At 45.5% G+C, this 24,637-nt stretch overlaps 1 protein-coding gene across 1 annotated transcript in view; it reads left to right on the top strand.

The window, feature by feature from the left end:
- Positions 1 to 24,637, top strand: part of MXI1 (MAX interactor 1, dimerization protein) — a gene marked incomplete at its 5' end in the record, with an annotated part of 49,055 nt that overhangs the window by 4,197 nt on the left and 20,221 nt on the right. The window contains one exon of the mRNA XM_010177946.1: positions 13,736 to 13,765. Coding sequence (XP_010176248.1) covers positions 13,736 to 13,765 — 30 coding nt within the window. The remainder of the gene's footprint in view (positions 1 to 13,735; positions 13,766 to 24,637) is intronic.

A 24,637-nucleotide genomic window follows, 5' to 3' on the forward strand; every position in this document is an offset into this window, starting at 1 on the left:
AGGAATGCCACATGATATTTTTTTCCTCCCCATAATATAATCAGTTTAATGAAGTTAAGATTTATAACAGCATCTGAAATTGCATTACAATATTATATTGTAATTTGTGTTTTAGGGTTTTTTAGACTCTCGGGCATGTAGAAAAGCTTGTTATTTTTTGGTCTGATCCTGGGGAAATGCCAAGCACCCTCCCAGCAGCCCTAGGAGCCCTCAGCTCTCCCAGGAGGCCCGTGTTGTTAAGGGCACTCAAAGAATCTATTGCTCAGTTCCATGGGGGAGGGTTTGATCTCTGTCCAGTTTCTTTTTCCTTTCATTTTCCTCTCTTCCCATTATCCTCCCTCGTGTCTGAGGCTGCTTCCAAAGGGCCTTTCACACATCTACAGTCCGGTAGCAGGTTGCTGCAGAGCTTGGAATCAGCAGCTGTAATGGGGATGGTAAGGTATTTTGGACGCGGTATCTTGAAAACGTGGGTGTCTGGGTTTTTTTTGCCCTTCTGGCTATTCTGGTGATGCAGGACCTCGTTTTCTCTGTTGTTGCACTCTCTTCTACCCCATTTGAAACATTTTTTCCACACTTCTAAATCCCATCACTTGGTTTTGTGTTGAACCTTCTCTATAGCCCTCCACTCTCATAACCTTTAAAGATGTTTTCAGAGGGTAGGGATGGGGGCTGTACTATCGAAACCCTCAGGTACTCTTGGCTTTAAGCTTAATTTGGTCACCTGCCCCTGAGCAAGGATGGGGGCACATGGGTGTGCAGTAGGTACCTCATGTGCCTCAGGTGATGGCTTCATGTGCCACAGGTTTGCAAACACGGGCAGAGAAGCTGAAAGGATGTGGCATGTGTAGCTGCAAGTCAACCTTGGCTGTCTGGTGCACAAGGAAACCTGATTTACCAGAACAGCAGTGCTGTGCAGCTGCACCACGCCGTGCAGGGGAGGAGTGGGGGGGTTGGTGCCACTTGCTTGAGGACAGTTTTAAATATATTATATATTTTCTGTCAGAGGAGGTTCACTACCCCCCTGTTACGCTGATGACTCAGTACATGGCAATTTTCAGGCCTTCCTACAGCCTCTGGAGTTAGGACAGTGCTGTAATTCTGATTTTGCTGGGGGAGAGGAGATGCAGGGGGATGAGTGGTTTGCCTGTCTTTGTAAGAAATTCCTGAAAGAGCAGATTGCTGTGTCGGCCTGTGTTGTTCTACTTTTCTGCCCAAAGCCCTTGCCCCTTTCTTCACATCCCAGAGACCTGGGCTCTGAGACTTTTTGTTGACAGCTTTGCTGTTTCCTCACCTCTATCAGTTGTTATTTGTTTCTGGATAATACTTTATTTATTTGTTTGAGGGCTTTCTTTTTTTTTCAGCACTTGCACTGGATCCCACCTTACTCCACAGCTAGTGGGAGTTGAGTTTTGACTTGCTGTGTGTAGGTGGGTTAGAATCTGGCCCTTGTGTAATATGCTGAGGACAGAGACTGTGCTTTCTGTCTCAAGCCTTACAGTGCCAGGGAGCTCTATTAATGGCTCAGGACTTGGCTTTGCTTCATGTAGTACAAATCCACATGTGTAAGACAGAGAATGGATGAAATTTGCTTTGCCATGTTTTGATTTGTGCCACATTTTGTTCATGTACAAACGGTGAGATTATTATCTGTAATCTTCATGCAGTTGTTGAAATTTTGTCAAGAAATAGTTGGAAGTGGGATCTTGCCTTCCAATAGAGAGTATACATGAATATACTAGTTAATTTTCTAAGAAAGAAAAACTGGATGAGGGTGAGCTGTTAAGGAAAGCTTCTCTGTTAGAGGTGTTGGAAGGGACTGGCCGGCAGTACTGACTGTAGTTGGGTCTGAATGTGACTTCTGTTTGAGAAAGCTTAATGATAGTTTTGAGTGTTCTGCTGGGAAAATGGATTGCTCATCCATGCACAAGAGGTGAATGATCCCATGTTGAAATCCCACTATGTTCTGCAGGTGTGTACAGGAATACAGCTGATCAGAGCAGGTTGGCAGGTAGGGTTGTACCCAAATAACTGGGTTCAGCCTCAGCACATCCCATCTGCCCGTTTGATCTAATTCACCCCAATGCAGTCTGCAGGTGTAGACAAGCAAGTCATAGTGATGCTGGACTTCCTGAACCTGCTGGCACCAAGTTGTGCCTTCCCTTGTCTCTGCTGATCTACATCAGAAGCTGAGATCCTGCCAGTGATTTGGGGAAAAAAAAAATACCCCACGTAGGTGAGGTTTTGTATGCAGTGTCTTCTCAGTGATGCTCGGCATTGCAGTGCAACTGGCAGGTTGCCAGGCAAAATACAGAAAGTGAGGGTGAACCCAGCAAATGGCATGAGAAGCAGAAGCCCTGCTCCTTAGTGAGGAATGAGGCCTCCAGAAGCACTGGAACTGATCCAGTAGTTTCCATGGGGGAACCCACCGCGTTCCCCTTTGTCACCCTGTTTATTTTATAGCCCTTCAAGTGGGATGATCCTGCAGAGCTGCAGTTCCTGCTTTCCTTTGTGTATTAGTAATGTAGCCGTGCACAGGGAGATGTGTGTGGCAGGGAGTCTGTGCAGAAACCTGTGATTCTGGGATGAATTTGTACTTTGATACCTGCAGTAGGTGTGAAATATAATTTGTGGTCTCTTTAGGCTGCATGAGTTGTGCACAGAGGCATTTGTGTAAAGCAGAAGCAGGCCCAGTTGTTGATGTCACCTGCAACTTCGCTATAATTCACTGCTGCAGCACCTGTCTGCCATGAATCGTGGCTGTCTGTGGCTGAAGGCTCACGATCCCTTTGTCCCCCCAGATCTGGGGGAAAGCCTCTAGAGGAGCACGCTGTTTTGCAGCAGTGGGACTGTTAGTCAGGGCTCACGCTGCTCGTGTTGCAGCACTCTGCCCAGGTAGAGCTGTGCTGCAGCTGCCGTGGGCTGATTGCATCACTGAGAGCAGTGCTGGCACAGTGGCAAGAAACTTCAGATTGTGGTGCTTAGGATCCTGTGATATTTGAAGGTTGTTAGCCCCAGCTCCTAGAGACATGTGGTGCCTTGGGATGGTAGGGAGGATATTTGGGCCCAATAGGTCATCTGTTCCTAGAATTCCTTAATTTTCTCTTCCCATTATATTCAGCACACAGTCAGTTCCTTGGTTTAAGTAGTAGTCCTTGTTTGTTAGGTGTTTGTTCCCCCTTCTTGCCATGTTTGTACCCTTTTTGTATCTTCTCTGTCTAATGCCTCATCTACAACACATGCAGGGTTTTATCCTTCATGCTTTTGTTTAACGTGACCTGATCCTTTGCATGATAGCAAATTGCTTGTCACCTGTAGTGTTGTTTCCATCTGCTCCCCTGTTTGTAGGCAAGACTGACTTTTTCCTTTCTCACTCCTGCTTGAGCTTTCAAATTCATTTCTCTTCTGACCCAAACAGACCACTCTGTGCCATGCTGCTGAGTTAATTGTCTTGCTTGTTGGAGTTCCTTCTGTTGATCATCTCCTGATCCCTCCTGACAAACTTCTGCCCAAATTCAAAGACTAGCTTCTGTTTGTTCTCCTCTTGAGAGTGTTGGCTCCTACTCCCTACTGCCTTTGAACCAACAAAGACAGGATTTGTTTTTGTTGACTATTTTGGGCTCTCTTGATCAGAGGCTGTGGGTCTCTGGGGCTGTGCACTTGGCTGGCCTTTGCCTGGATCTCTCCTCTATGAGATGCTGCCTTGTTGATCAGCTCAGAGGGAACAGGCCTGCTTTTTCCATCCTGCTGGATATATTCCCATGTTTCATTTCTGTGTTCCCGACTGTACTTCCATTCTCTGAAAAGTGATTTCACTTCAGTTCTGCTTTATGAATCCAGTTTGAAGTAGCCTAGATGATTTCCAACATTATCTTAATTACTTGTTTATACTTTGCTGCTTTGCTCTGTGACAAGCAGGCATGTGGACTGACAGCAGTTCTTCTGCCTCAGTTTTGATTAAAGTTCCTCTGCATAAATAAGTCCATTATTTTCTGAACACTTCTCATTTATCTCCTTCCATCTGTCTCACCATCAAGAAGGGAGAAGTTACATGAAGGAGCAGATGACATTGGGGTTGCTGTTGAGACTGTTACTCCAGTCGTCATTGCCCAGGTGCTTGGGCAGCTGTAAAGCAATGTATAGATATGGTAAGATACCATGGCACTGGTTCCAATTTACCTTTAACAGTTTGGCTACAAACTGCTGCGGTTCATGAACTGTTTCACAAGTAGCTGGACCATCTGGGAGCAGTGGGAGGTAGCCACCTTGCTGCCTTCATGTTAGTTGGTGCTGCTTGTGAGCCAGAACTGTAAGAACAGACAAAATCAGAGCTCTTCTGTTTTTCTCAACCTTCCTTTTTCATGGATCTCCCAGGTGCTAGATGAGTATGTCCCTGTTGACAGAATATAACCCCAGACATCAGCTCTTCCCGTTATTGTGACAGCCTGTGTAAGTCTTTGTGCCTCAGTTTCCCTAAAACAGTGTGTAGCTAACAGTGATGTTAATGTATTTTCAAGTATATTTCCCCTCCCTTCATCTCCAGGCACAGTATTGCAGCAATATATTTGTAACATGAGAGATAACTAACAAGTCTAAATAGTAAAGTGAGGAAAGGCTGGCCTGGCTTACAGCCATGCAAGTGCCATCAGTTTCTTTTCAAACAAAGTGTGTTTCAGTCAGGTGGTGTTTACTCAAAAAGCCTCATTTTCCCCAGTGCATCTGAAAGCAGTTTCTTTAGGTCAGAAGATGTGTGTTGCAATGAAGTACATGTTCCCCCAACAGACTGCTGCTCTGCAGATGACATTGCTGAGGCTATTTCTGGATGTGACCATCTTCCTTGAAAGGGGAGTGTTATGTGTGGGAAGAAGCATGGTATAGGGCAAAGGGCTGGCATGCTGGGCCCTTGGATCGTTTCCTGAGTCTGCTGCTGAAAGGCTGCGAGATCTGGGCACGTCGGGTGACCTACATGGGTCCTACCATCTGTACATTACGTGGTTCCCACCATCTGTACGTTGGGGCGACGCACACACTTTTCTAGTGCTGTTTTCAGGAAGCAGAATTGGTGTTTTGGAGCTTGTGACTGTTTGAAAGAAAATGAGACTTAGGATCGCAAGTTTTCCAGGTAGATTTGAAAATTGCCTCCTGTGTCTTTATTCTCTTCCTGTGAATCACTGCAAGCTCTCTGTCATGCAGCTACCAGCACCTATGATAGGTGGGGCCTTGGAAGAGACAGAGTCCCTGAGCATGCAGTGAGACTCATGGAGCCTGCTGGCAGTCAGCAGGGCAGGGACTACACGGAGCCTTCTGCAGCGTCAGGCCTTACCCTGCTCTGTGATGCACTTGAATATTCAACAGAGAACATTTCGTTAACAGAGCTATTAAGGTGTTAGTAGGGGACAGATGAAGTCTGTGCCTCGTTCTACTTAAATAGTTCATTTATCTTTGAATGATCTGTTTATGATGATCATGTAGGGAGGTTGTCCTTCCCAGGTAGCGCTTGGGAGAGGCCTGGGGGACAGCGCACACCTAACATTAGTGTGAGCAAGTGTCTCTGTTTTGCTGTCCTCGTTCTGTGCCATGCTCTTCTTTGTTTATGGGGAAGCTCGGAGATGCCATGGTGAAGTCACCTCACATTTCTCCTCTCCAGGTCCTGAAAAACATATTTTTGTTGATGGTTTTAAAAATAAAAAAAGAAAAAAAGTCAAGAATATGTCTCCAAGAAGCTCAAACTCCCTTGCATCGTGTATCATAGACAGGATGATTCTTTGCCTTGGTGAAAGGCAAAGAATATACTTTTTTCTGACCTGTGAAAATCTACCTGAATTTGGCCAAGTTCTAAATCGCTATAGATGATCATCAGCTGCTGCATATCCAAGGGAGGTGGGCTAGAGTTTCTCTACTGAAATGGCTAAAATACCTCCCCAGATGAACATACATCAGCCTTTATGTCTGCTCTGTGTGCACAGGCCCCTTCTGATGTGGTTAACTGTGGGCTGGGAAGGGAAGGACGTGGTTTCTGTAAGACCTTTGCTCACTTGTTACAGAAGTTAGAAGGCAGACGAGTGGCACAGAATCGCACACTGGAGATCTCACTTCACTCCTGGCTGCTGTCAGCAGCACCGTGTACATCCAGCAAGTCCCCTTCAGCCCAGCTTGTCATAGGAGACCCTCAAATAGTTTATTGCTCATACTTTGATTATCATTTTCCAAGGTACGAGCCTGGGATCTGAGCTGTGGAAGTGCTGATGATGCACAGCTGCAAGGGGCACCAGTGGGACTTGCGCTTTGAACATGTAAAGTGGCCCAGAAAACCAGGCCCTTGGGGGTCTTCATAGAGGCACCCAGAGGGACGAGATGCTGCAGCTCTGATTTCCCTGTTCCTTGGCTTTCAATTTGGAAAGCAAGGATTCCTGACAGCAAACATGCTTGTGAGCTGCCCAGAGCCTGTGGAAGAGCCTGCAAGGAAACCACCGGTTCTGTATTCAGAGCAGGGCTTGGCTTGAGGCCACACGTTGAACAATGTGGAGAAAACAAAATATTGAATAGCTGCTTGTTCAGCAAACCCAGTTGCTCTTGGCCATGCAGGGCCCTGCGTGATGGAGTGTGTGAGATGGGGCAGTTTTCCCCCAGCACGTGGGGCTACAGCCAGCCTCTGCACCTAGGGTCTCAGGTGGTCCAGGAGAAGGCCCACACCAGCACGGTCTCCCAGCCTGTGCAGTGGGGGGGGAAGCCAGCTGGGGACTCCTTTGCTGTCCCCAGATTGCAGCAGTGAATGCAAAACAGCATTCTTGCTGTTGTGTGGCCTGGCTTGGAAAACCATTCCCCTGCAGAGTGCCGCCTTGTGCTGCCTCATGGGATGTTGCTCTGGTTTGGGGGAGCCCAGCTCTGGGACTGGGAGAGACTGGTGCTGCTCTGCAGGGAAGAGCTGCCTTCCCGCTCTTTCCTCCCCTGTGCTGAAAAAGCAGAACACACCCCAGCAGAACAGCGAGCTTTGGTTGGGACTGCGGCCACGGTTCCTTCCCCACCTGAGACTTATGCCTGATGTGTCTTATCAGATGAGCTTTATCAGGAACCTAATATTACTTTGCTCTTGGCTCCCAGTTTAGATTCTTCTCTGGCACCTTGTGGTGTCTGAGAGTAGGTTTGGCTCACTTGGCAGACAGTGGGTGAGACGTGAGGGCTGGTTTAGGTTTGAGGAGTTGTTGGTTGGTTTGGGTTTTTGTTTGTTTGGTTTTTTTTTCACTTTCCCACTTGCTGTTTACAATTATTATGTCATTTCTTTTGTCTTCGACCCAAGAATCAGATGGCACAAATGTCCCTATTAGATGTCTCTCTGGGATGCCTGAGAACAGCAACCCACCAATGCAAGCCTTATCCTGGGGTTCCAGGACCTGAGTTAAGTACCCTGCCCTGCCACAGGCTTCTTGTGTGCCCTTGGGAAAGCCATTTAGACTTTGTTGGTGTTGGCCTCCTGCATAAAAAGTGCTAGGGAGGAGTTCATTTCTGAAGTGTTGCAAACAGAAATGAGGATTATGAGGAGCAGGTACTGAACTGAGAGGGGCTGTATAAATACTGTAGGTGGCTTTGAAGACATTTACTCTTCAAGGGATGTGTGCAGTGTAACTTTTCAAGTTGTTTTTGACTGAGTGTTGCAGGAGGGTTTCCGGATACTGTGTGGAAACCCAGAGGCAGGTGACTGTGCAGAGGTGAACTGCATGAAGGAACTCTCTTCCCCTCGTTGAGCTGTAAACAGACTGTGGGACCATTTCTCCTTTTCCAGAGATAAACAAACACGAACAGATGCCACTATGGCTGTGTCCCCTTCTCTGTTGGAGTGGGAGAATGTGACCTTTGGAAAGGGTCTAGCTTGATCCTGGGAAAACAACTTTGATCAGAGCCTTGGGAGGAATCTGGTACCATGTCCATCTTAGAGTGACAGGAAACACTAGCCAGAGACAGGTTAACCTGGTGCATCTCCATTGACATCAGTGAGAAGGTGAAACAGTCTGTCCTGTCTCCTCATTTCAGTTCCTCATAGAGAAGCATTTATTCTGGACCTCAAGGCCAGGCAGAGTAGGGGAGTCATGGGACAGCAATGACTAAGATAACTTTTGTCTTTAGTATTGCTTGGAAGGAAATGTTTCCTTAGATTTGTTGTTGTGTGAGGCTGAGGTGTGAGGCTCTTGTTGGACTTGTGTCTGGTACTTGCAAAGGGCATAAGGGCAGCAGCAGAAAGACTTCTGCTCCAGCTATGCCATCCCCTCTTCAGCAGCGTCCCACTCCTCACTGTAGGAGCTCTTGGCAGTGTTCAGTACTGTAAGTTGCTGTGTTCCCAAGGCTCCTGTGAAGCCCCCCGAGAGCCAGGCTCCTGGGCCTCCCAGAGGTGAGGTGGGTTCACAGTTTCCTTGGAAACTCAACCCTTGAGCATCTCCCTCTGGGAAGGAAGATTTGACTCTCGTGCAGCTATCGTCTGTCTTGGTGTAGGGCTGAGAGCCTCACACACTGCTGTCATCTCAGTAGGCTTCTCAGACTGCGGCTTGTGTAGTTGGCTTCAAGTAATCTAACTGGAAACCCTGACAAAACACTGGGGTTCATCAGGCAGTAAGGTTTGTTTTGTGGACACAGGTGGATTTAAAACTGAAAAAAGCTGTTGATCACCCTTCCTTTTAATTTGTTTTGTTTTGTCATTTGTCTGTTTCCAGTAGAAGTTATTTCTGAGGAAGAACTTGCATAAAAAATAAAGAGTAATGTAGTTCACTGGTTCCAGAAGGGTGATTGTTCTTGGCTTGGGGAATGGAAGAAGGCATTTCCTGCAAGTGAATGGGTGTCAACAGAGCCACAAGGTGGGGAAGGTCTGTAAAATGGAGAAGAATGAGATTGTGTCTGGTGTGATGAGCGTAAGCAGCAGAGGTGGCTGAACCTGAGTGAAGTAAGAAGGCAGTTAACCTGGTCTGTGGATGGTTGTCCTGGATGTTTTGCTAAATGTGATTCAGGTAACTGTGCCTTAGTTTGCACAAGCTGATGGAATATTTCTTTCCTGGTTAGTCTCTTGGTAAAGCAGAGTGAGGTGAGTGAATTTGGAGGAGAAGCACTGGCTCTGTGTTGGACATAGCATTAAGGACATGTATTGGAAGAGGTAGTTTTTATTTCCCCCACCCCCTTTACCTGGCAGTACATATGGCCAGCAGCATCTCCTGAGCCTCTGGTATCTCTGTTGTGATGGAGATGGAGCTCTTGGAGTCGTGGACTCTTCTGGAGCCAGGAGCTGGTGCCAGATACAGGCGGGAGGGTGACCAGGTGCAAGGAGATGACAGGGTCATTGGGTCTAAATGCCACCTATGTATCATGTAAGACAAGGACTCTCAACTGCTGTGTTTTCCCAGTAGAAAATAGTTACCTCACTAAGAAGTCAAACCAAAATGCAGATATGCTGCAAAGGCATTCGTTGGGCTATTTATCAATATTAAATGTGTAAACCAGAAAGGTCAGCCGTGTTTAATGTCATATGGCAGCTTTGTGATTTTAATTACAGTAAAAAAAACCCAATGACAAATGAATTCAGTGCTCTTTAGAGCTTGTTCCTCCCTCATGCAGTTTGTTTTGTGGGCTTACCTGTGCTCAGGGGAAGTTTGGCTGCCTCTCTCATGGTAGGAGGGATTTTATTTTGATAAAGAAAATGGGATAAAAGTAATAAATTATTTATGATGTCTCATTCATTGGGGGAATTCAGGGCAACTTAATGTTTCAGCAACACCTCGTTACAGGGCTGGGTAGCAAGGTTACAGGCAGAATCACAGTTCCTGGTGCAAGAATGTTGTTGCATCTGACCTTAGATCAGGGTGACTGACAGTTGCTGTTTCCCTGTTTCTTCTGGTTTATATGCCATTTCAGGTGTGTGGGGTAAAGAGGGATAAACTTCAGTTTCTCCTCTTGGGCTTTTTGTTGTTTAATATCGTGATGGGGGCTGCTCTGCTGTTTGTTGTTGTTGTTTGCTTGGTTCCTTTATGCTAAGCTTGTAAAACTCTTTCTTGATCTTTTCCCAAGCTGTTTTCAAAATGCAGTCAACAGGATCCTCCTCCTTACATAACATCCCTTCAGTTTTTAGGGGTAGTTATCAGTTTGGATGTTTTAAATGTGTTGTTAAAGAACTGACTGCTATAGAAACCTGACTTTTAAATGAGAACCCTGCAGACAGTTTGTGCTTGAGCTACTTTTAAACTGCAGCCGAGGTTTTGAGCAGTGCTGGTGCATGTGGTTTTGTTTTCCTCTCTGAACATGTCCCTACCCACATGGCTGTGGTTTCAGCTTTGTAGGTGGGCACAAGGTCCTGCTTGCCCTGTCTGCCTTGCAGCAGGGGGATGTGAGCTCCTCTGCTTTGTGGTCCATGCTCAACACAGTGTCCTTATTTCTCTGGGTGACACAGGCTGTGACTGACTTGTGGCCAGCAGGTCGAGGGAGGTGATTCAGCCCCTATACTCAGTTCTCATGAGTCCCCACTGCAGTGCTGCATCCAGTTCTGGGGCCCCCAACATCAGAAGGACATGGACCTACTGGAGTGAGTCCAGAGGAGGCCACCAGGATGATCAGAGGGCTGGAGCACCTCTGCTATGAGGACAGGCTGAGAGAGTTGGGGCTGTTCAGCCTGGAGAAGAGAAGGCTCTGGGGAGATCTTATAGCAGCTTCCAGTACCTGAAGGGGCTACAGGAAGGCTGGGGAGGAACTTTTGGCAAGAGCAGGGAGTGGCAGGACAAGGGATAATGGCTTTAAACTGGAGGAGGAAAGATTTAGATGAGGAAGAAATTATTTCCTGTGTGGGTGGTCAGACACTGGCCCAGGTTGCCCAGAGAAGCTGTGGGTGCTCCTCCCTGGAAGTGTTTAAGGCCAGGCTGGATGAGGCTTTGAGCAACCTGGTCTAGTAGAAGGTGTCCCTGCTGATGGCAGGGGGGTTGGAACTGGGTGATCTTTAAGGTCCCTTCCAACCCAAACCATTCTGTGATTCCATGACTGTCCAGAGCAGCAAAGCAGCACACACTGGATGCAGCAGTTCAGTGCTGTTGTAAATGGCGAGTGTTACAAGTAACCCTGAAACACTCCCCGCTGCTGCAGTAGTTTTCAGCTGCGGTGTTCATCCTGCACCCATCAAAACACTGGCAGTGGTGTACAAGGGTGGAGCTTTGATTTCAGGCTGGTGATACTCTCTAGGTTCTCAGTTGATGATAAGACCAGCTCAGTTAAAGAGGTCCAGTTACATTTGTTTCTGTACCTCTTTAAATGATACTTTTTTTCCCCTGAATGTAGTATCAATAGAGGTTTCTGTACTTTTTTTCCACTTCACTGACAGCACTGTCCTTGTTTAACTCCAAATAAATCTTAGTAACATGTGCAGCCCAAAGACAAGGAGAGAAAATTAATCTCTAGCTCAGGAGCTACAGAAAATGAAATGAATTATCAACAGAAGAGAGAGGAGGGGTTATTTTTTTCTGTTGTCCAAACAAAGGGAAGCTGGCACAGGAAATAAGAGTTAGTGAATGGTGGTAGTGGGGTGCTGGGTTGTTTGTTGGTTTTTTTTTCTAAATTTATATGAAAGGAAAAATGAAAACTTTTCCAAATGTCCCCAGTAAGACTAAGCAAATCATAGGCATGTGAGAGAAGTAGCATCCCCATAGGATTCATTCAGCATTGTTGAGATTCTTTTCTTTGCATTCAGCTTCAGTGGGAAAGTGTTGGGGTGGGTAGGGGTTTGGTTCTTTCCTTGCCACTGATATGGTTAAAAGTCACAGCATAAATTTCCTGACTTGGTAAAAAGCCTGTGACCCCTCTCAGTTGTCTTGTTCGTCAGAAGGCAGATAGGTAATAAAGAGTCTCCTGTGTGAGAGGAGTAGGGAGAACCTGCTGGTTTAATTTTGTTCACAGCAGTGGGCCAAACTTTGTTCTTTCAGTGCTGGCCTTGATAATTGGCTCGGTATAATATAGGAATTCAAGCCATTGCATATCTCTGGCTTTATAACTCCTAATGTCATAGCCAAGAAGAGTGCAAAGTCTCCTGCAGGAACATACAGTAAATAAGGACAATAAGCATATTCCAAAGACCATATGGGCGGTGGTTTTAAAGGGCCTCAGCTCAGCCCTGGTGGGTTAATTCACATCCAAGTTGCCTGGACAAATGGATTTTGCTGGTTTAGACTCCGTGGGGAATGTGGGTTTGATTTGGGAGATTTTCTGGACTAACTATTACGTTCATGTCTGTGATTCCTGGAAACTAGGCTTTTCAGGAGGGAAGGATTTGCTTTGGAGGTTTTCTCTGCCTTAGGAGTTTGGCTGTGGTGTGCCTTGCCTTTAGGGTGTCCCATATCCTGCTGCACAGGGCACCTTGCACAGACACACAGTAAAGTTTTGGTTTTCTCTGGCCACCCACAGCTCTCAGCCACGGCTAGCTAAGACTCATTTACCTTGTTTTTCACAGACATCAGTGGTTTATTTGTGATCTTCAGTGAGGTTCTAACACCTGTTAAGCGCTCCTCCTCCCTTTTTTTGGAGAAGCATTTAATTATGACAGGGTTTCCCTTGGAGCACATCCTCCATTCAGTTCCCTAATTGTAGAATTCTCTGTGGGATTCTCCAGATGGGGGATAGAGGATAATCTTCTCAGAGCTCCGGAAGAAATGTGATGCCAAATTACAGAAAATAGATCCTTTTTATTAAGCTCTTGGGCTCCTTTTACTCTTATTTTAAGGTGACCTTCTGTTAAAGAGAAATGTTGGATAAATGGCTATCCTTTTTAAATAATCCTTAACAACCTTACCTGGGTTACTAATAACATCGTTAGGTTAGAAATCCTGAAAGGATTTAAGCTTTTTTTTTTTTGCCACTCATGCTGTCATCACAGAGACAAGGGGAATGAACTTGTCTGTTTCCCTTTTGTTTCCAGTTGGTCTCATTTTCAAGCTGCGAGCTCTAAATGAGGGAGTGCTGGCAGCGTGCTTGGCGTGGCAGGTATAAAGACAAAGGCCCCTCCTTTGTCGAGTGGTCTTGGTGCCACTTTATGGATCACTCGCTCCGCTGCGAGCTAGTGCTGTGGGGGTGCTGTTGGTGTTTCAGTCCCTGAGGGGTTTCCAGGCATCCTACAAGCGCTCCTCAGTGCCGCTGTTGTTTGCAAACACAGCAGTACTGGCCATCCTGTTCCGTGCCCAAATTCTGGCCATATCTGGAGTTCTACTAAGTTTGCTAAATCTAGCATGTGGCTGCTGAAGGGCTGCAGGGGTTGTCCTTACAGAGCCAGTTCTGCTGGAAGGTTTCCATGTATTTGATGTGCATAAATTAATACTCCGTGAGCTCCCGTGTTAGCAGATGATACCAGGAGAAACTAAACCACAAAGAAACAGAACTGCAGTCCTGTAGTGGCAGAGCCAGAAGTAGCCTGGAAATGGCTGACTCCTGTCCCCTGTTCTAACCTTGCCTCTCTTTGGGATTTTGTGTGCATTTGAGTCTCCTGAGAACATTTTCTGTAGCACCAGTAAGAGTGCCAGCTTTGCACATAGCAGGTAGATACAGACTTAGGAGGGGAGGAGCCTCTTGTTGGCAAGGAGGCTGAGGTTATAGCTGTAGGTTTTAACGTATGTATGTAGTTGGTTGGCTTTGCACTGCGCTGGGCTGCTGGGGATGTGTATAGCTTGCAGCAATTAAACTTTGGTGCTGAGAGGTTAAAGGTGGCTAATCCAAATTTTTGTTTATCTTCCAGGTCTACGCACAACGAACTAGAAAAGAACCGGTAAGTAGCTAATGAGCTGAATTCTAAGAAATGCAAGCCTAGTTAGTGTAATGTGCTTTAACCATACACATGCAGGTGCTGTTTGATCAGCTTAGACAGCTGTGAATGGCCACACTGCATCACGTACTTTTAAAAGTCAGGGGGGAGGGCATAAAAAGATTTGAAAAAGCAGCCTTGTTTTTGGTTGCTTTTTCTTTTTTTTTTCTTTCTCTGAAAAGGCAAGAAGTGACCCAGTTTTGTGACTAATCTGTATGCAGAGTAAATACTGTTCTTCTCCTGACACAGTGAAATCTGACTGGGGCACTTTCCATACATGAGGTTGCTACGGGATCAGGTTTCCTGGGCTCTGGGTAACACCATGTACCGAAGGGCAGAGCCCTGTGCTCTGCACTCTCTCTCGCACCCCTCCACTGGGCTGTGATAATCTCTGCGGGGCAGAAGAAAACAACGTTGTCCAGAGGCTCAGAGGTCTGGCGACCAGCGCTCCTGTGGAGATTCTCTCTTCTAACCTGTTTCAGGATTGCTCCTGTTTATCCTTGACTGTGAAGTTTTAGCAAGCCTTGCAGTTCTGTTGGCCAGCTCTGCTATGTGACTCAACCCTTTTGTAACAGGAGTTAAAAGTAAGATAAATACCATTGAGACAAGGAGAGCTAGTTCACACAGAGATCAGATTATCGCCTTCCATTCAGGATGCTATAGTTAAGGTTGTGTCAGGGTTTCCATTATAAACTTATTTTGGCTCTTCTGTGGGATTTTAGGGGGGCTGAGTGGAGGGTGTCTGTGTTTTTTGTGGCTGCTGGAACAAAGGCAGTGCTCTGGCCAGCTGCTCCTATGAAGAAACCCCCAGGGTGGGAAAGCTGAGTCTAAATAGGTTGATTGCCTTCTCTTCCCTCTTAGCAGCCATCATTTAACAAGAGATGGAGGCCTGTAAGGATGGCCAAAGATACACAGAGGCTTCAAGCCAAGTGTGTATTCCGTTCAGACAAGATCTTCCCATGTAGCTTGAAGGGAATCAGAGCTGAGTACCTCACGCATCATATTGCCCTCAGTCACCTCCACATCTGCCTCCCCCCCAGCAGCAGCAGTGCTGGGAAGCAGCTTGGCCTTTGCATGGTGTCTGTGTTTCCTTCCAGGCTGTGCTTCTACCTCCTGGTAGCTTTGAGGATCTACAGAGCTGTCATGGTCCTGTCTGTCTGGGGTGATGCAGGGAGGTTTTTTATTTGGGTTATGTTGCTCCCCGAGTCTCAACCTTTCCAGTCCCAGGTTGAGCTGTGCTGAGAAGTGTTGGCTTCTGGGTTTTCCAGTGCTCTCTACCATTTTATTTACCAGTGAGGGAAAGAAAATGCAGTGCTTGAGTCTGACCCAGAATGGAGGGTGCTTTTTTTTCTCCATGACAACAGTAAACCGTCACTAATTTTCAATGTGCTTATTTGCATATCTAATTGTTACTGCAAACGCTGCTTGCTCTGAGTACAGCTTTAGAGCAGAGCTGTCTCCATCTTTCCCAGTACCAACCTGGGCCTCTCACATTTGCCAAGTTTGCATGGATGTGTGACAATCTTTTTCTGCCCTTAGGCTTGCGGGGCAGGCAGTGAAGCTGCAGACTTCCTGTGGGTGAGATCTCTGCAGCTAACATGACATGGTTATGGTCCAGCTAAGGACTTGCACGTATTGAGGGGTTTAGGATATGCCTGATACCAGCAACTCGTGTGAGTTGAGGAAGTTTCTGCCTTGATCCCGTCTTTAACTGAGGACAGTCACACTACCTGGGATGGGGATATAATGAGGATTGACTCCTGTCCAGCACTTTATGTATGTTACTAGTGAGAGGAGTGTTATTACCTGTGCTTCCCCTTATGCCATCTTTCTCTGAGTGTTGACAAGTTATTTGCTTGCTACAGAATTTGTCTTCCCATTCCCAGCTGGTGCAGTATCTCTCTCTCTCTCCTTCCATCTCAGTTGTCTCCCTAGTCCCCACTTGCTCCATGTTGAAGACTCCTAACCGTCAGCCCTCTCAGCAAGGTCTTTCCTCCAGGGCTTCCCATTCCGAGGCACTGTGTTCCAGGCCTGAGTCTTGGACGTGGTTTTACAAGCCTTTGGTTTTCATCCTTCTGGGAAGGGCACACATTGGATCACGTTGGGTGGTCTGTGCAGGCAAACTCCTGTATCTGGGCTCTTGGTGAGGATCCTGCTGTTTCTGGTTTGGGATTGTCTGTCCCTTAAGTGGCTATGGTAGGTTTATAGTTGTTATTACCAACGATTTGGACAGTGAGTTTCATACTGGAAGCATTTATTTTCAAACTCCACAGCAGTGTTTTCTGGGTGAAGGAGATTGCTTCCCAGTTAGATTTTCACCACGTTTTATTTGCTGTGTCGTTAAGTTTGTCAGTGTCTCGAGACTTAACTGTTGCAAAGATAAAAGCCCTGATACTAATGGTTTTGTGGCTGGCAGGTGCTCATTTCCCCGATTATTTGAGATTATTCCTTTTGAATCTCACTGTTATCTCCGTTATTGACACACACTGTAATTTTCAAAATTGTCCACTATTAGGTCTCTAACTCTGCTTTTTTCCTTCTTGTCTATGAACAGCAGCCTTCTTATGTTCAGTTAAATTTTGTTTTAACCCATTCAACAGTTACACAGAGTTTCTTTCAAGCAGTAGCGAGAGACTAGTAGGAAAACAAAATGCTCTCCTCCTTTTTGAATGTGCGATTTAACTTTGACACAATATTGCAGTGCTGATGAAGTTTCAATGTATCAGGATTAAAAACCTTGTACTTCCTTGATGTCAAAAAGTAACGAAAAATATATTAAAAAATAAAGCAGTGTTTTAAGCTCCACTCCTTTTCCTGGTCTTGAAATATTTCATGAACACTCCAGTGATTCTGCTAAGGAGCTGTTTGAGTTGGTACCAAATATTAGCTGCAATATTTAAGTGACTTCTCTTTCTGCTTTGATTTTCTTTTTTATTTTAATCTGAAAAGATTGCAGTGACATTTATGTAAGGGGCTTTGTTTGATTTATAGAAGATTAAAGTTAATTTGTAGTTATTGTCTGTCATTAATCCTCATGTTGGAAAATTGTGTGTATTTTTTATTTAATGGCTGTGTGTTTCGGTTTATCTCTGCCCAGGATGACTCATAGCTTGCGTTTAAACAAGAAACCAGTATTCTGCTTTTTATCTGTTGCAAGACATAACTAAACCAAAAGTTTTTAGTCCTTTAACACACCTACCAAAAAACTGATTTGTAAGCAACACCCCATTATTTTCTCAAAGAAAACATGATAAAGCAAGTGACTGAAATGTGAACTCTGCTAGTGTCATATTTTCTCAAAAACAGATAATAAATAAAATTCAGGCTTAAGTTAAATAGGTGCGTGTTATACAGATAGAATTGGCTGTTACCTGTGAACATTTTCTTCACACTCTGGTTTTGGAAGGATGTGGTCAGTGTGGTATTAAGAGAAGATGACTTTCCTGCTGCTCTGTGAAGTGGCAGTTCTGGTAGACCAACATGGTGGTGGTGTCTGTCAGAAAAGTTATGTCTCCTGACAGAACAAGAAAGATGTTTGTAAAGCTATTGATCAGATTTAAAAAAAAAAAAATTAAAAAATTTCTGTATATCCTAGATTGATCTGTTTGGTTTGGTGATGAACACATTGTAATACAGCAGAGGAAGGAAAACAAAGTTGAGTAATTGGGAAAAGAATGAGTTATTAGTGTAGATTTTTTTTTTTACGCTCACAATAGTTTAGTGCAAACAAAAGATAGATCTGAGGAGGGAAAGAGAATCACTGCAATTAGTATTTTCTGAAGATCTCACAGAATTGGTAGCTCTGCAAAAATACCTCTTTTAAAAGGAAAAAGGACAAAGTCTAAAGGAGACAAAGCTCCTTCTAAACCAAGTTGCTAAAGGGTTGTGTTTAGTGTAAAAGCAGAGCGTGAAGCGATCGATGTGCGATCCTTTCTCTGTGATATCTTGTGAGATGATCACAAAGTGAAGAAGACAAACGCATAGCAATGACTGAGTACTGTGGTTTTTAGCCTTTCTAACTCTTACCCTTCTGTCTTCTCTGATTCCCCACCCATTCGCTCTTTAACGTGAGACACAGTTTATTGTGGAGTGTTTCTCCAGAAGGGTTTCTCAGGCAGAGCTGACTGTTACACTAGGTTGCGTATTTGAGGTGAGATAAAGGAAAAACCCCTCTGAACATATGGGAGAAAACCATGACCTGGGTCAGCTTGTGTTGAAATGTGGGACCTTCTGAGGCTCTGCAGCAATTGCACAGTTTGGTCCTGTTTCTTCAGAACAGGGGCTGGAGTGTGTCTATTAGCAAAATGCAAGAAAAGAAGTAGGGGAAAGCATTTAACATCGGGCTTTTAAACAGTGCAGACATGCTGTCTAGGCTGGGAAAGACAGAGGGAAGGGAAATGGAAGTATAGTGAATCCTTGCTGCTCTGAATAGACGTGGATGATTGTGCTTTTGTAGTGCTGTATATACTTGCCAAGGCAATCTGATCAGTGTTTGTCTTGAACCGACTCATCAATGTGGTGTTGAGTTCAGTGCCATTTATCAGGAGAGCTGGAACAAGAAACTGATCCAGTAAATTTCATTTGTTCTCTGGAGTGGGCTTTGTTTTCATGTTAACCTCATGTAGCAAAGGTTGACAGGACATACTGTTTTCCTCACTAAGAACACTTGGAACCTGCGATGCTCCCTGCAGCAATCAAACCATGTGCAACACAGCTGAGCCTGCATCTTTCTTCGACACGTCCAAAGGTCAGAGCACGCACAGATCCAACTTGCTCCTTGTGGGAACTGTAGCTAAACCCTCCTGTCTCCGTGGCTGATATGGAACAAGAGCTGGAGGTAGCTAGCTGTCTTCAGCTCTGTCACTTGGGTTACAGATGCCTCCATTTTCAGCTGGGACTAACAATTGTCAGCAGAGTTGAAGCGTGTTCCTCTAGTTTAGGAGACGTGGATAACTGACTACACCACTGTGCCTGTTTTTGTTTAACTTGGAGAGAGTGAAGTCTGTAGTTTGTGGAGTAAGGCTGCCAGAGAGATGTTCTTTCTGGGTACGTTCAGGCTCAGTCATCATTTAGTGTCAGTCTGCCTTTTGCTATATTGCAGTTATTTCTTTGCATTGCTCTGGGAACTTGTCAGTCAGATGCTGTAAAACTGGGATTGGTCTCTTTGGCTGACCACCACACTTGTTCATGCAGAGTGCCTCCTTGTGCAGAAGCAGCGTTTCGATTCACTTACAATTGGAAGTCTGCAGAAGCTTTGTTTCACATTGGCTGGGCAGCAGAACATTTTGAACTCTAACTGAAGCTGCTGAAAAGGGACAGTTAGTCTCCATGCCAAAATTCAAAGGAAACAAAGTGATCTTCATTTTGTTGGAAGTCCTTTAGTACTGGTCATATTGGAATTTCTAGTTTCAGTATGATTTTTTTAATTCAAAGTGATGCAATGAAGAACAAATGAATGCCTGCCTTCCTTTCTGCTCCCAGATCTCTGCTCCTCCTTTATGAATCCAATAGCAGTTGGAGAAAGAAGAGTAAAAAAGAATAATGCTACTATTTCAGATGAACTGTTACAAAGCAAAATATTTTTGTTTCAACAATGCTGCACGGTAAAATCAGTGTTATAAACCAGTTTTCAGAAACAAATATTTAACACAAAACCCATCATAACTAAGATGTGTTTTAGGGACATGTTCTGATGTGTTCTCCTCCCACAGAGTAGAAAGGATTGTCAGTGCAGTCTGCTCGGCCTTGCCATAATGGTCTGATGCTGACAATCCTTTCGTCGTCCTGCCTCCCAGAAGGGAGACTGCAGAGGAAACCCCGGTCTTAGAAAGACATATTTTCTGTAATCAGGTCTCCCCACCTACTGTCTGAGTTCTTGCACTCGGCATCCTGCACTTAAGATTCCCAGAGCAGTGAATGGAAGAAGTTTCAGTGCGTTACTGGTTGTTTACAGCTTTCGGGGAGCCGGGAGGGGGTCTGGTAGCTGCTGTGGATGTGTAACGAGAGCAGTCCTGTGTGCTTAGATGGTATCTGATTTGGAGTACATCATTGCCAGCTTTGATTCTTGAACCTCTTCCCAAACTTGCATCCTCAAATTTTTATTTGGGTGTGTTGCTGCAGTTTTCTTTCGGGCTGACCCCTCTACAGTTAAGTATGTTTACGGCTTTCTGGAAAAAATTAAAAGACTAGTCAAATCCCCTCTGTAATCAGTAAGCTTGGACCAGGGAAGAGTCTGGCCCCAGGTAGGAAGTCCAGCATTCAGCTTTCCCAGCTTGGTTTTCAGCTGTGTCAGGGCTCTGTACTTGCCATCTCTCTCCCAAATGCATCTCTGGGGACTTTGCAGACTTTGGGCTTTTTGGCTTTTTTTTTTAATTATTTATTTTTTATTTTTTACAGGGGTGCTGTTTGTTGGAGGACTGAGAGCTAGAAATTCTGATACAACTTTTCTTGTTCAAGTGACTAACACTGCTCATGGGCCTGAAAGCATTAATAGCTAAAAGCCACTGGGGGAGTTGCTGCCTTAGAGAAGATGAGGTAATAGGAAGATAGTTTTTGAGACAGATTACCTGTTAACTACAAGTTTCAGGACTTTGTACTCCTGGGGCAGAAGCTGGAGATGTGTGTGCTGATCTCTATCTGTATCTGGTATGGGTGTTGAGGGTACTATAGCAACATAGCCCATGCAGACTTGTGATAACCAAAGGAAATTCAGTGTGGGATAAGAAATGTAGGCAAGAAACTTTCTTATTCTTCTTTCTGTATGTGGCCCATTTTTACCAAAGTATCACAACTTTGAGAACCTATAACCTTATGATGTGCTGAGGTGGGAGTGGGAAGAGTCAGACACCCCCATTTAACAGGTAAGGAGCAGAAACACGCATGGATCCAGTGCCTGCAGTAACGGGCACGTGGGAACAAGTTTTCATTGACCCACTCCTTTCCTTCACTGACCGCATCTCCAGCTAGTTGCTTGCTTTTCCCGTCCTTCATGGAAGTTTCCCCTGTCTGGAAGGAGAAGGGGGGCACGAAGTGAAGGTACCTTTGCTGTGGGCAGCAGGCAGGGCTTGACGCAGTATGGTCTATAGCCCCTTCTTTAGGGAGCTGTGGTGGGCAGTGCAAGTTTGTACCAGGTGTTCATTGCTTTGTCTGGGAAATGAAAGCAAAGGGCTTCTTCATCTCACGGTTGCCCTGGTTGTTGCCTGGTTGCAAATGGTGCTGGTCACCCCGAGCAGTTTGCATAGCTGTGGGCAAACAGCCCAGGCAGGTTTCCTCCAAAACAGTGCATGTGACAGCCATAAAACAATTAAACAGGCAGTGTGCAACCAAGGGTCAGGAATTCTCTTCTCATGAAACTGTCAGGTAAGTCAGAGCCATGGCAGAACATAGCGGTAGATGGTGTCATCTACCTACCTCCCTCCCTTTCTGTGTGCCTCAGAAGCTTGAATTTGTGTAGAGATACAGATCATCTCTGCCTCGTGCTCTTCGTGTTTGCTTTTGGGGTGAATCCTTATAGTGCCTGTGCAGAATTGGAGGATGCCCTTTTTCAGAGGTGGCATTGGAGTCTGTCAGATGCAGGCTGAATCTCATATAAAAGTTTGGGATTTATCTGTGTCTGGAGGAGCACAGAGGAATCCCTGGATCCCAGAGCAATGGGATAAGTCAGATCTTCTGCCTGATGTTCCATTAAAAAAAATTAAGGGCTGTCTTTTGAAGATACCCTTTATGTGTACACTGCTGCCTAAGCATCACTTCCCATTAGCTGTGTAATAAGATTTTCTGTCCCTTTTGCCTGTTAATTATTTACCTTTGAGAGTGCATTCATAAAGCAACATGACTTATTTAGGGAAAAATGAAGAGCTTCTGCAAAGGTTGGATGCTTTTTGCTCCTTTTTTTTTTTTTCCTTGCCCATGGTTTTAAGTAGAGTATCTTAAGACTCATGATTATGGAATGGTTTGGGCTGGAATGGACCTTTAAAAATCCATCTATTTTAACCCCTGATGAAGAAGACATTACCATGAATGGGAGATTTTGCAAATGAGCAGGTTCAGCTCACAGTAGATGGGGCAGGAAAAGGAGTGTATCAGCTGCATAGTGATCTTGTAGCTGCCTCTACAAGGGTTTCTGTAGAGGGGCTGAGGGAAAGAAAGAGGCATAACAGAAATTGAGTCCAAAAAGTTTACGCATTGAAACCTCCAGTGGAAACAGGACAGGAGTTTGAAACACAGTGTTACTTTCACAGAAATAGACTCTGGGAAGGGTATCAGTGGGTTCACACATGGTCCAGGCTGATAACAGCTCATATGATAAGGGTGTGGTTTTTATCATGGTAGGTAGTAAACAGCTGCACGAAACTTAGTCATGCTTATAAAGTCAAGTGCAGGCTGCTGCCTCCGAGTTGACTGGTTGCTGAGCTAGGGTGGAATATCTAAAAGCATCTGAATCATTTAGAAGCACAGCTCTTAATGACTCTCTAATGAATATGTGCTCCTTCACTTGGGCAATTGTTGCTCCTCCCTTGGTTGTCTCTACAGTGCTGTAGTTATGCCCAGTAATTTGGAGAGCAGTGCCAAGGGTTCCTGTACCCCATGGCTCCCTGTCCAGGACAGTGAATAATGCAACAACGAAAGGAGGGCGTTTGATAGAGGCTGTTCTTCACGTGAATAAGCGAGTGTATTTGTTTGTAGAGAAAGGGCAAGGACCCTTCTACGAGGGTGAAGGCTGGCAAAGCCGCACACCCATCAGAGGGGATATGTGGAAAGGAAAAGGAAGTTGATGCCAGACTCGATTTTGCTGCTTATTTGTTTTAAGCAGTCCAGGAGAGAAGAGGAACAGAACAGGAGAGTTCAGAGGTGAGATCAGCCCTGTGGAGCTCACCGTGCCTGTCCCCAGCCTTGGGGAAGAGCCTGGTCAGCCAAGAGTGTCTCAGGACCTGAGGACAGGCAGCTACCAGCGTTTCCATCTGCTGCCACAGTGTGTTCCTTTGCTCTTTCCACTCAGCTGGATTGTGCAGGAGGGATTGCTCCAGCTCTCCCAGGAAGTTCTGGATGATGTATCCTCCACATTTTCCTCCCAGGAGGGACTTTCCAATGCTACTCAAAGACACGACCTGTTGAACACTGTGATAGTTTCACTGGGCTAGCCCTTGGCTAGCAGCCAACACAGCCGTTCACCCACTTCCCCCCTACACCCATGGGATAGGGGAGAGGACTGGGGGGACAAGGATAAGGAGGCTTGTAGATTGAGATAAAAACAGTTTAATAATAGAAATAAAAGAAAACTTAAAAAAAAAAAAACCCAAACTAAACAACTAATATTAAAATAGTAGTGATAATGATAGCAGTAATAAGGTATGCAAATGAGTGATAACCCAGTGCAACAGCTCACCACCCACTGATAAGCCCAGCCCATTCCAGGATAACGATCCCGGAGGAGCAACAATCCCGAACCGAAACCGGTCGATGGTGTTCTCATAGCAAGTCTGAACTGAAACCAAAACACGGCCCCTCTAACTACCAAGAAGAAAATTAACTGTATCCTAGCAAAACCAGGATAATTAATTGTAATTAATAGGGTAATTAATTGTATTTCTACATGGCCAAAGCCCACCCTTAGATGGGAAGTATTCTGCTCCTTCTGGAAACTTAGTGAAATTCCTCAAATTAATGCTGAAAGGGGGAACCATGTAGCCAGTTTATTGTAGAAATCGGGGGTAAAAAGAGGGTGCTTTGATTCTTCCATGTCTTTCATTCCCACCTGTTTGGTCTTGTTCCCTCAGGTGAGTTGAGTTGTGGGTTGCCCAGTCAGATTTTGCTTGGCTATATGGGAATCTTCCCCACAGTTCCAAAAATGCCATTCATTAGCTACACTTGTGTAATGTCAGGAGGCCGAATGTGGGGTGAGTACTGGTATTTGAACAGATGCACACAGTTACGTGCAAGCTCACACAAAGAGCTTGCAGTTAAAATCTACGTACCCATGTCTTTTTAGCAGGGGAAGACAGCCCCAGCTGTGTATACAGCTTGGTGTTTCCCTTTGATCTGTGTTTGCTTTCAGTGTTTCTCACGGACTGGACTGTGTCCTGGTGCTCCTCAGAGCTGGCTGCTCTTTTCCGTGTTTGCAGCTGCATACAGAGAAGCTGATTGGGGTGACTGGGGTGTAACTGGTTTCAGCAGCTTGGGATGGGAGTTACTCTTCCCTGCAGCACCTCCTGTTGTTCACTTTGCTCCTGTCCCTTTCCTCGCCAACCCGCAGGGCAGGGGATTGTCTCATTCTCTCAGTGGAAACTCTGCCTTGCAGGTGCCTCAGGATCCTCCCTTTTACTTTGCCTACCAGCTCCCACGCACGTGGCATTACTGCCCTTCTCCAGCTGCTTGCAGCAGCCACTCTGGAGCAAATCTTCTGCTCTGTCACCAGGGTCATAGCTCAGAGAGGCAAAATTCCCCTTTGCTTTCCAGAGAGGCAAAATTCCCCTTTGCTTTCCAGAGAGGCAAAAATCTCCTTTGCTTTCCGGAGACCCAGCACGCTACCCCTGCAGCTGGTTCGGGTCCGGTGCCTAACGGAGGGTAAGAGACTGCACTCTTCAGACTTAGGTGTATTTTTGGGGAAGCTGTCACAGATGGGGCTGCAAGGGGCCTGCAGCGCTCATTTGGTCTGTCCCAAGGCAGGATAAGCTCTATCTAAACCTTCCCTGACAGATGCCGATCGAGCGTGGCCTTAAAAGCCTTTGGCAGCAGGATTACCCAGGGACGCAGTGCAACCTATTGCCCTGGTTAACTCGTGTTACCGCTAGGAAGTTTCTCCTAATATCTAACTAAGAAGAAAATGATTTCAGTGTT

Source organism: Antrostomus carolinensis, unplaced genomic scaffold (assembly GCF_000700745.2).
Source record: "Antrostomus carolinensis isolate BGI_N321 unplaced genomic scaffold, ASM70074v2 scaffold25701, whole genome shotgun sequence".
In the NCBI taxonomy this organism is placed as follows: domain Eukaryota; kingdom Metazoa; phylum Chordata; class Aves; order Caprimulgiformes; family Caprimulgidae; genus Antrostomus; species Antrostomus carolinensis.